We start from the raw sequence: 12,040 nt of genomic DNA on the forward strand, positions 1-12,040 counted from the left end.
TAGATAATTTGAAAACACTGTTGCTACAAAACATCTAAAAATAATACTTAAAATATTATAAGATTCTTTTAAATACGTTGTTGAATTCGGTAGAAAGTAGGAGAAGTTCCAGGTGCTAGAAATGAAGAAGGAACCAAACACCAGAGTGATATGGACAGTTGGTGTGATGCTGAGGATTCTCAGGGTGTAGGGTAGGGAAGCTGGAGGGCGATTTTCCAGTTTTTGAAACCAGAGATTTTAACAGCAATGAGAGGACATGAGAATAGACGTAGCAGAATGAATTAGAATCAAGATATCCCCTGAAATGCACACACAGGTATACACACAAAGCTAGAACTGGTCAAGGACTGCACCCTTAATGAAAGAGCCAATTAGAAAATAAGCAAACAAACAGAAAATTGAGCTAGCCAGCATAGAGAATTTACAAAGAAGTGTAGAAGTATATCTCCTTTAGCCTGGGCTTAGGGATAGAGACAAAACAGAAAGTCTCCATTGAGAATTTGCAGCCACAGTTGGCCCTTAAGTGAATTTATGTTTCCTGTGTAGTTCAACAATCTTCATGCCAGGGCATTAAAATAAAAAATTGTCTTCAGTTGGTGATAATGCTGGAGTAGCTATGGAAACCAATATAAAACCGATCTTGAAGTTTGTACCCTCAACCTAAGTGGCATGATATTCTCAAAACAAACTCTACTGAAGATAATCTCACAGTCCAAATACAGAGGGAAATACCTACCATGAGCAAGAACAGCAGACATAACAAACAGCATTAGATTCCCAAGAAGTTCAAAGAACAGTAATGACAATAGATGGATAAAATAGTATCTTCACACAGTTGAAAGAAAATACCTGTTACCTTAGAACTGAAATACTGGGCAGCAATAACTTGTAAAACTGGAGAGGCACATTCATAGTTGAAGTGTTAGTCCTTTTGTTGTTTGAAAGGAAGAGACAAGCTGGTGAACTTTAGACTTTTTTTTTTTTTTCTAAGAGACAGGGCCTCGCTCTGTTTTCCAGGCTGGAGGGCAGTGGTGTGATCATAGCTCACAGCAGCCTTGAACTCCTGGGCTCAAGCGATCCTCCTGCCTCAGCCTCCCGAGTAACTGAGACAACTGGTGCAGGCCACCACACCCGGCTGCTTTAGACTGATAAGTCAGATATGCACGTTAAAATGTGCAGGGTAGCCACTAAAAGCATAATGAGATGGTGCTGGTCTGATGACAGTGATTATTAAGTCAACAACATCAGAGGTATCAAGTTGAGAAATAGATTGTGTGCTGGTGCCCTCTCTACCACCTTGGCATCACCTTTCTGCTGTTTCATGCCTTTTAAGCCATTGGCGCTGAAATTTCTCAAAATACTGGTGTAGCTGAATCTACTATTGAGTTAATCCTAAAAACAGTAAAGAGAAAAGAAAAAACAGGGAGATGGCAAAAGAGAAACTGTTGTCCTTTATGCAGACTGCACTGTTAATTATTGAATCTGTATAGATACCACGTGACTTGTATTCTTTTGAGTAGATTTCAGTGTATTTTTCACTACCTGTTATAATTATTTTATATGAAAATGTGCTATTTCAGCAACTCGTGTCGTAATGGAATTTAGCCTTTATGCAGAAATTGTATTCAGTTTATTTTACATTTCCTTTATATTATTATGGTTCTGAAAATGTAGAGTACTTACCTTTTTTATTTGCTCTTCATTTATCTTTGTGTGAATTTGAGGCAAAGGATGACAATAATTATCTTTGTAGTTTAGCAATTTTACCCCAACAGCTTCAGAATAATGAATTTTCTTTATTCAGCAATGAAAAATGTGAAATATGAAGGTAGTTTGATGCTGTATCATTCTCTCTCACAGTGTTTTTTCCTCCTTTCCTCAAAGTACTTTGGAAACAGTTTCTGGAAAGGAGAAGAGATATTATTTTCTATACATATCAAGAAAAATACTTAGTAGAGAGAGTTGATGGAAGCCATTAAGGATATCAAATGTCAGAACTGTAATTTGAACTTGAAAGTTCTGCCTCTAATGAAGGTATTGGGGAGTGGAGTAGAAGACATGGAATAACAAGAGATATTTAGACATGAGAGTCATTTCTTAATAATGAAACAGTAACATACCAATGGTAGAAAATCTTACTGCTTATTATTTTGACTGCTCTCATATTTCTCAGTGTGATTGGTAGATCATACCAAGTAATTGATATAATAGAATGACAGAATACCTAAGCAAAAAAGAACTTTATACAAGATAGTTCAATCTCCTTATTTTACAAGTGCAAACAAATACTTAATTTTTAAATGTTTGTATAATACATTACAAAAATTAATAACATGCTTTCACTACGTTGAAGTGACTCACATAGCTAGTAGTAGAATCAGATGAAGTGGTAGAATCAGTTGAAGAACCCAGAGCCCATTTTCTTTTGTTTTGATGGAACATATGAAACGCTAAGTGTTTTAGGCATTATCTTAGCCGTTAAAAGCTTATACTCTGGAGTCAGCAGATCAAAATTTACTATTTACTTACATGAGTAACCTTTGGAAAGTTACTGATCCTCTCTAACCTTCTGCTTCCCTTCTGTAAAATGCTAATTTTAAAATCGTTAATACTGCTACTACCAACACCACTACCACCACCATTATTACCTTAGAAATTACCTATTACTATTGGGGGTGGAGCCAAGATGGCCAAATAGGAACAGCTCCGGTCTACAGCTCCCAGCCTGAGTGACACAGAAGACGGGTGATTTCTGCATTTCTGTTTGAGGTACCGGTTTCATCTCACTAGGGAGTGCCAAACAGTGGGTGCAGGACAGTCAGTGAAGCGCACTGTGCGCGAGCCAAAGCAGGGCGAGGCATTGCCTCACTCAGGAAGCGCAAGGGGTCAGAGAGTTCCCTTTCCTAGTCAAAGAAAGGGGAAACAGACGGCACCTGGAAAATCGGGTCAGTCCCACCCTAATACCGCACTTTTCCAACGGGCCTGGAAAACGGCACACCAGGAGATTGTGTCCCGCACCTGGCTCGGAGGGTCCTATGCCCACAGAGTCTCGCTGATTGCTAGCACAGCAGTCTGAGATCAAACTGCAAGGCAGCAGTGAGGCTGGGGGAGGGGTGCCCGCCATTGCCCAGGCTTGCTTAGGTAAACAAAGCAGCCAGGAAGCTCGAACTGGGTGGAGCCCACCACAGCTCAAGGAGGCCTGCCTGCCTCTGTAGGCTCCACCTCTGGGGGCAGGGCACAGACAAACAAAAATTCAGCAGGAACCTCCACAGACTTAAATGTCCCTGTCTGACTGACAGCTTTGAAGAGAGTAGTGGTTCTCCCAGCATGCAGCTGGAGATCTGAGAAGAGACAGACTGCCTCCTAAAGTGGGTCCCTGACCCCCGAGCAGCCTAACTGGGAGGCACCCCCCAGTAGGGACAGACTGACACCTCGCTCGGCCGGGTACTCCTCTGAGACAAAACTTCCAGAGGAACTATCAGACAGCTGAATTTGTGGTCTCACGAAAATCCGCTGTTCTGCAGCCACCGCTGCTGATACCCAGCCAAACAGGGTCTGGAGTGGACCTCTAGTAAACTCCAACAGACCTGCAGCTGAGGGTCCTGTCTGGTAGAAGGAAAACTTAACAGAAAGGACATCCACACCAAAAACCCATCTGTACATCACCATCATCAAAGACCAAAAGTAGATAAAACCACAAAGATGGGGAAAAAACAGAGCAGAAAAACTGGAAACTCTAAAAAGCAGAGCACCTCTCCTCCTCCAAAGGAACACAGTTCCTCACCAGCAACGGAACAAAGCTGGATGGAGAATGACTTTGACGAGGTGAGAGAAGAAGGCTTCAGATGATTACTTCAAATTACTCCGAGCTATGGGAGGAAATTCAAAACAATAGCAAAGAAGTTAAAAACTTTGAAAAAAAATTAGAAGAATGGATAACTAGAATAACCAATGCAGAGAAGGGCTTCAAGGAGCTGATGGAGCTGAAAGCCAAGTATCGAGAACTACGCGAAGATTGCAGAAGCCTCGGTAGCAGATGCGATCAACTGGAAGAAAGGGTATCGCTGATGGAAGATGAAATGAATGAAATGAAGAGAGAAGGGAAGTTTAGAGAAAAAAGAATAAAAAGAAACGAACAAAGCCTCCAAGAAATTTGGGACTATGTGAAAAGACCAAACCTACATCTGATTGGTGTACCTGAAAATGACTGGGAGAATGGAACCAAGTTGGAAAACACTCTGCAAGATATTATCCAGGAGAACTTCCCCAATCTAGCAAGGCAGGCCAACATTCAGATTCAGGAAATACAGAGAACGCCACAAAGATACTCCTCGAGAAGAGCAACTCCAAGACACATAATTGTCAGATTCACCAAAGTTGAAATGAAGGAAAAAATGTTAAGGGCAGCCAGAGAGAAAGGTTGCGTTACCCACAAAGGGAAGCCCATCAGACTAACAGCTGATCTCTGGGCAGAAACTCTACTACAAGCCAGAAGAGAGTGGGGGCCGATATTCAACATTCTTAAAGAAAAGAATTTTCAACCCAGAATTTCATATCCAGCCAAACTAAGCTTCATAAGTGAAGGAGAAATAAAATACTTTACAGACAAGCAAATGCTGAGTGATTTTGTCACCACCAGGCCTGCCCTAAAAGAGCTCCTGAAGGAAGCACTAAACATGGAAAGGAACAACTGGTACCAGCCCCTGCAAAAACATGCCAAATTGTAAAGACCATTGAAGCTAGGAAGCAACTGCATCAACAAACAAGCAAAATAACCAACTAACATCATAATGACAGGATCAGATTCACACATAACAATATTAACTTTAAATGTAAATGGGCTAAATGCTCCAATTAAAAGACACAGACTGGCAAACTGGATAAGGAGTCAGGACCCATCAGTGTGCTGTATTCAGGAAACCCATCTCACATGCAGAGACACACATAGACTCAAAACAAAGGGATGGAGGAAGATCTATCAAGCAGATGGAAAACAAAAAAAGGCAGGGGTTGCAATCCTAGTCTCTGATAAAATAGACTTTAAACCAACAAAGATCAAAAGAGACAAAGAAGGCCATTACATAATGGTAAAGGGATCAGTTCAACAAGAAGAGCTAACTATCCTAAATATATATGCACCCAACACAGGAGCACCCAGATTCATAAAGCAAGTCCTGAGTGACCTACAGAGGGACTTAAAACTCCCACACAATGATAATGGGAGATTTTAACACCCTACTGTCAACATTAGACAGATCAACGAGACAAAAAGTTAACAAGGATATCCAGGAATTGAACTCAGCTCTGCACAAAGTGGACCTAATAGACATCTACAGAACTCTCCACCCCAAATCAACAGAATATACATTTTTTTCAGCACCACACCACACCTATTCCAAAATTGACCACATAGTTGGAAGTAAAGCTCTCCTCAGCAAATGTAAAAGAACAGAAATTATAACAAACTGTCTCTCAGACCACAGTGCAATCAAACTAGAACTCAGGATTAAGAAACTCACTCAAAACCACTCAACTACATGGAAACTGAACAACCTGCTCCTGAATGACTGTTGGGTACATAATGAAATGAAGGCAGAAATAAAGATGTTCTTTGAAACCAACGAGAACAAAGAACCAACATACCAGAATCTCTGGGATGCATTCAAAGCAGTGTGTAGAGAGAAATTTATAGTACTAAATGCCCACAAGAGAAAGCAGGAAAGATCCAAAATTGACACCCTAACATCACAATTAAAAGAACTAGAAAAGCAAGAGCAAGCACATTCAAAAGCTAGCAGAAGGCTAGAAATAACTAAAATCAGAGCAGAACTGAAGGAAATAGAGACACAAAAAAACCCTTCAAAAAATTAATGAATCCAGGAGCTGGTTTTTTGAAAAGATCAACAAAATTGAGAGACCGCTAGCAAGACTAATAAAGAAGAAAAGAGAGAAGAATCAAATAGATGCATTAAAAAATGAAAAGGGGGATATCACCACCAATCCCACAGAAATACAATCTACCATCAGAGAATACTACAAACACCTCTATGCAAATAAACTAGAAAATCTAGAAGAAATGGATAAATTCCTCGACAAATACGCCCTCCCAAGACTAAACCAGGAAGAAGTTGGATCTCTGAATAGACCAATAACAGGTTCTGAAATTGTGGCAATAATCAACAGCTTACCAACCAAAAAGAGTCCAGCACCTGATGGATTCACAGCTGAATTCTACCAGAGGTACAAGGAGGAACTGGTACCATTCCTTCTGAAACTATTCCAATCGATAGAAAAAGAGGGAATCCTCCCTAACACATTTTATGAAGCCAGCATCGTCCTGATACCAAAGCCTGGCAGAGACATAACCAAAAAAGAGAATTTCAGACCAATATCCTTGATGAACATTGATGCAAAAATCCTCAATAAAATACTGGCAAACTGAATTCAGCAGCACATCAAAAAGCTTATACACCATGATCAAGTGGGCTTCATCCCTGGGATGCAAGGCTGGTTCAACATATGGAAATCAATAAATGTAATCCAGCATATAAACAGAACCAAAGACAAAAACCACATGATTATCTCAATAGATGCAGAAAAGGCCTTTGACAAAATTCAACAACCCTTCATGCTAAAATCTCTCAATAAATTAGGTATTGATGGGACGTATCTCAAAATAATAAGAGCTATCTACGACAAACCCACAGCCAATATCATACTGAATGGGCAAAAACTGGAAGCATTCCCTCTGAAAACTGGCACAAGACAGGGACGTCCTCTCTCACCACTCCTATTCAACGTAGTGCTGGAAGTTCTGGCCAGAGCAGTCAGGCAGGAGAAGGAAATAAAGGGTATTCAATTAGGAAAAGAGGAAGTCAAATTGTCCCTGTTTGCAGATGACATGATTGTATATCTAGAAAACCCCATAGTCTCAGCTCAAAATCTCCTTAAGCTGATTAGCAACTTCAGCAAAGTCTCAGGATACAAAATCAATGTACAAAAATCACAAGCATTCTTGTACACCAATCACAGACAAACGGAGAGCCAAATCATGAGTGAACTCCCATTCACAATTGCTTCAAAGAGAATAAAATACCTAGGAATCCAACTTACAAGGGATGTGAAGGACCTCTTCAAGGAGAACTACAAACCACTGCTCAATGAAATAAAAGAGGATACAAACAAATGGAAGAACATTCCATGCTCATGGGTAGGAAGAATCAATATCGTGAAAATGGCCATACTGCCCAAGGTAATTTATAGATTCAATGCCATCCCCATCAAGCTACCAATGACTTTCTTCACAGAATTGGAAAAAACTAAAGTTGATATGGAACCAAAAAAGAGCCCGCATCGCCAAGTCAATCCTAAGCCGAAAGAACAAAGCTGGAGGCATCACGCTACCTGACTTCAAACTATACTGCAAGGCTACAGTAACCAAAACAGCATGGTACTGGTACCACAACAGAGACATAGATCAATGGAACAGAACAGAGCCCTCAGAAATGATGCCGCATATCTACAACTATCTTATCTTTGACAAACCTGACAAAAACTAGAAATGGGGAAAGGATTCCCTATTTAATAAATGGTGCTGGGAAAACTGGCTAGCCATATGTAGAAAGCTGAAACTGGATCCCTTCCTTACACCTTATACAAAAATTAATTCAAGATGGATTAAAGACTTAAATGTTAGACCTAAAACCATTAAAATCCTACAGGAAAACCTAGGCAATACCATTCAGGACATAGGCGTGGGCAAGGATTTCATGTCTAAAACACCAAAAGCAATGGCAACAAAAGCCAAAATTGACAAATGGGATTTAATTAAACTAAAGAGCTTCTGCACAACAAAAGAAACTACCATCAGAGTGAACAGGCAACCTACAGCATGGGAGAAAATTTTTGCAACCTACTCATCTGACAAAGGGCTAATACCCAGAATCTACAACGAACTCAAACAAATTTACAAGAAAAAAACAAACAACCCCATCAAAGAGTGGGTGAAGGACATGAACAGACACTTCTCAAAAGAAGACATGTATGCAGCCAAAAAACACATGAAAAAATGCTCATCATCACTGGCCATCAGAGAAATGCAAATCAAAACCACAGTGAGATACCATGTCACACCAGTTAGAATGGCCATCATTAAAAAGTCAGGATACAACAGGTGCTGGAAAGGATGTGGAGAAATAGGAACACTTTTACACTGTTGGTGGGACTGTAAACTAGTTCAACCATTGTGGAAGTCAGTGTGGCGATTTCTCAGGGATCTAGAACTAGAAATACCATTTGACCCAGCCATCCCATTACTGGGTATATACCCAAAGGACTATAAATCATGCTGCTATAAAGACACATGCACATGTATGTTTATTGCGGCATATTCACAATAGCAAAGAGTTGGAACCAACCCAAATGTCCAACAACGATAGACTGGATTAAGAAAATGTGGCACATATACACCATGGAATACTATGCAGCCATAAAAAATGATGAGTTCATGTCCTTTTTAGGGACATGGATGAAACTGGAAACCATCATTTTCAGTAAACTATCGCCAAGGACAGAAAACCAAACACCGCATGTTCTCACTCATAGGTGGGAATTGAACAATGAGAACTCATGGACACAGGAAGGGGAACATCACACTCCGGGGACTGTTGTGGGGTGGGGGGAGTGGGGAGGGACAGCATTAGGAGATATACCTAATGCTAAATGACGAGTTAATGGGTGCAGCAAAACAACATGGCACATGGATACATATGTAACAAACCTGCACATTGTGCACATGTACCCTAAAACCTAAAGTATAATAATAAAAAATAAAAAAATAAAAATAAATAAATAAAAGAAATTACTTATTATTATTACTAGTTTTTAATTTGAATAGATTCTTAGGAAAAAACCTATCTTTCAAAACATAGCTTTAGGGGCTTTATTGTACTGTATGACAATACAACTCTTTCTGGTTAGTTGTTATGGATATGAACTTCATTTTTGCTTCAGAGAATAAGTTTGTGCTGGATAAATTATTTTTTGAGCTCAAGGTCTTTCAGAAAGTTTGTAGATTTAAAAAATAAAAAAAATAATCCAAAATACTGATGCAGTATTTTACCTATAGTTTACAAGCCAACTGACACTTTCATGTTACTGGTGGGTATAAATTGATATAAAAGGGGGCAATATCTTTGGCAAAACCTTGACATCTCTAAAAAAGGAAGATTGTGTATTATTTACATATCTGTATAAATAAAATCCTCTAGAGGGATATTCACAATACCATTAACAGTGATTGTGTGAAAGGAAAGGAACTAGGTGTCTCTGGAACCGCAATGGAAGGGAGATGTATACTCTTATACATCTTGATTTTTTTTTAAACTATGTAGACAAGTTACCTATTCACCTAGTTAAATTAAAACAAATACTTGCTTTGACTAACTTTAGGCATGAGGGTGTCTCATTGAGAGAATCAGTATTTTCCTACATAGTCTTATAATGCTTAGGATATATTACCAGGCCCTTACTATGACCTGAAAGAGTCCATGTGATCTGACTTCTGACTGCCTTTCCTATGTAATTTCCTGTGCATTCTTCCTCTTGTTCAGTATGCTGTAGTCACGCTGACTGCCCTTTTTGTTCCATGAACAAGCCAAACTGTTTCTCACTTCAGGTCCTTGTACTTGCTGTTCCTTTTGCCTGGAATACTCCTCCCAAGATACTTCTATGGTTCATTTCCTTACTCGGTGCACGCTTCTGTTCAAATGTCACAAACTTAGGCCTTTCTTGACCATCATATCTAAAATGGCACCCCAAACCCCCTCTGTCTTCTTATTCTACTTTATTTTTCTTCATAGCATGAATAGCTGCCTGTTTTTTTATCTGTCTACTTTCTCCTCACCTGCATCTCTCGCTCTCTCGCTCTCTGATGCGCGCGCGCACGCACATTGTCTCCACGAAGGCTGAGCTTTATTTTTATCTCTAGTGCCTAGAATTGTGTGTGGTGCCAAGTATATGTCTGTTGGATAAATAAATGAATTAATGGTGAATTTTAGGAAAAAGTCTTTTGCTGTTGTAGTCTCAGTATTTCATACCTTTTATTAGGGCATTGGCATATCATGGATTCAGAGAATAATCTTTACTTGCTTAAGTGACTAGCTTCGCTGTGTATATTGCAAGTAGATGAGGAGTGAGGTTTTTGAATGGTTACTTGTCTTCAGGCAAATCAGACTTTCATAGGATTAGATCAGCCTTAATTCCTGGTTATTCAGTATTCCCTCATGACCTCACAGTGTGATGTAGGAGTAGGCTTTTTCTGGTTTTAAAATGAACTAGTTAACAGCAGCCCCATTGTATTGACTTTTCTCTGCTTGTATCCTGTTTTCCTCCAGCATTTCTTATACTGAAGCAGTGGAGATCTTAAAACAAGCATCTCAGAACTTCACCTTTACCCCAGAGGTAGTAATTTGTGTGTATGTATATATATGTGTGTGAAAATGCTTCCTTCTTGTCTTTAGCTTACTGTATTAAGAATCTTTCAAAATCATCTTAATTCTCTTATTAGCAAAATATGGCATTTGCTGATTTGTACACAGACTTAAGATTTTGTTTGATGTTTGCTCAATCTTGTTGAGATACTTAAAACGGAATTAATTTAGAATAAAAATAAATTGTATCATTTGGAATAGCAGTGACTAAAGGGTTATAAAGGAGTCTCCCATGTTTAGGAAGATGAAAATTCTAAAAAGGAAAGATAATCATAGACTTATTACTGTAGAGGCCAGGTGTTGGGGCTCATGCCTATGATTCCAGCACTTTGGGAGGCCAAGGCAGGCAGATTGCTTGAGCCCCAAAGTTCAAGACCAGCCTGAGCAACACAGCAAGACCCTGTCTCTACCCAAAAAAAAAAAAAAAATGAATTTTTTAAAAAAGAATATTACTGTAGAAGTCAACTAGTTCTGTGTTTTCCAAAATATATTCTGAATGACATTAAAAGATGACTAGGCCGGGCGCAGTGGCTCACTCCTGTAATCCCAGCACTTTGGGAGGCCGAGGCAGGTGGATCATGAGGTCAGGAGATCGAGACCATCCCGGCTAACACAGTGAAACCCCTTCTCTACTAAAAATACAAAAAATTAGCCGGGTGAGGTGGCGGGTGCCTATAATCCCAGCTACTCGGGAGGCTGAGGCAGGAGAATGACATGAACCTGGGGGGCGGAGTCTGCAGTGAGCAGAGATCGCGCCACTGCATTCCAACCTGGGCGACAGCAAGACTCCATCTCAGAAAAAAAAAAAAAAAAAAAAAGATGACCAACGTTAGAAGTTATATTATTAAATAAGTTTAGGCAACATAACTAAACAGGTTTCTTTTTCTTTTTCTTTTTTTTTTTTTTTTTTTTTTTTCAGATTTAGTGCTTGCAGAAACAGGTTTGTTTTTCAGTTGAACTTTATAGAGCCTTTTAGTTGGTGAGCCACTCTGGAAAACACTGGGGTTTTTTTGTTTTGTTTTGCTTTTAAAGAACTTTAAGAGATGGAGGTCTCATTATGATGCCTGAGCTCATATTGAACTCCTGGGCTCAAGGGATCCTCCACTTCAGCCTCCCAAGTAACTGGGACTAGAGGAGCATACCTCAGTACCCAGCCAAGAATTCTTTTTTTTTCTCAGTACTTACCTGATAAACAAAGATTGTATAGGCTGGGTGTGGTAGTTCACACCTGTAATCCCAGCACTTTAAGAGGCCAAGGTAGGAGGATTGCTTGAGCCCAGGAGTGTAAAATTGCAGTGAGCCATGATCGACTACAGCCCTCCCGCCTAGGTGACAGAGAAAGAAAGACCTTGTCTCCAAGAACAACAAAAGAAGATTGTATATATTCAGGGTATACGACATGATGATTTGATACATGTATACATTGCGTAATAGATTATCATAATCAAATTAGTTAACACATCTGTCGCTACCCACACTGTACATTAGATCCCCAGAACTTGTTCATCTTATAACTGAAAGTGTGTACACTTGGACAAATATCACCCATT

General features: G+C 39.6%; 1 protein-coding gene across 2 annotated transcripts in view; it reads left to right on the plus strand.

The window, feature by feature from the left end:
* NARS2 (asparaginyl-tRNA synthetase 2, mitochondrial) overlaps window positions 1–12,040 on the plus strand; it is a 150,366-nt gene that overhangs the window by 105,851 nt on the left and 32,475 nt on the right. For both annotated transcript variants that reach the window (XM_003254654.3, XM_030829405.1), the window contains one exon: window positions 10,395–10,461. In XM_003254654.3, the coding sequence (XP_003254702.2) occupies window positions 10,395–10,461 (67 nt within the window). The remainder of the gene's footprint in view (window positions 1–10,394; window positions 10,462–12,040) is intronic.

This window comes from Nomascus leucogenys, chromosome 15, assembly GCF_006542625.1.
Source record: "Nomascus leucogenys isolate Asia chromosome 15, Asia_NLE_v1, whole genome shotgun sequence".
NCBI classification, from domain to species: Eukaryota; Metazoa; Chordata; class Mammalia; order Primates; family Hylobatidae; genus Nomascus; species Nomascus leucogenys.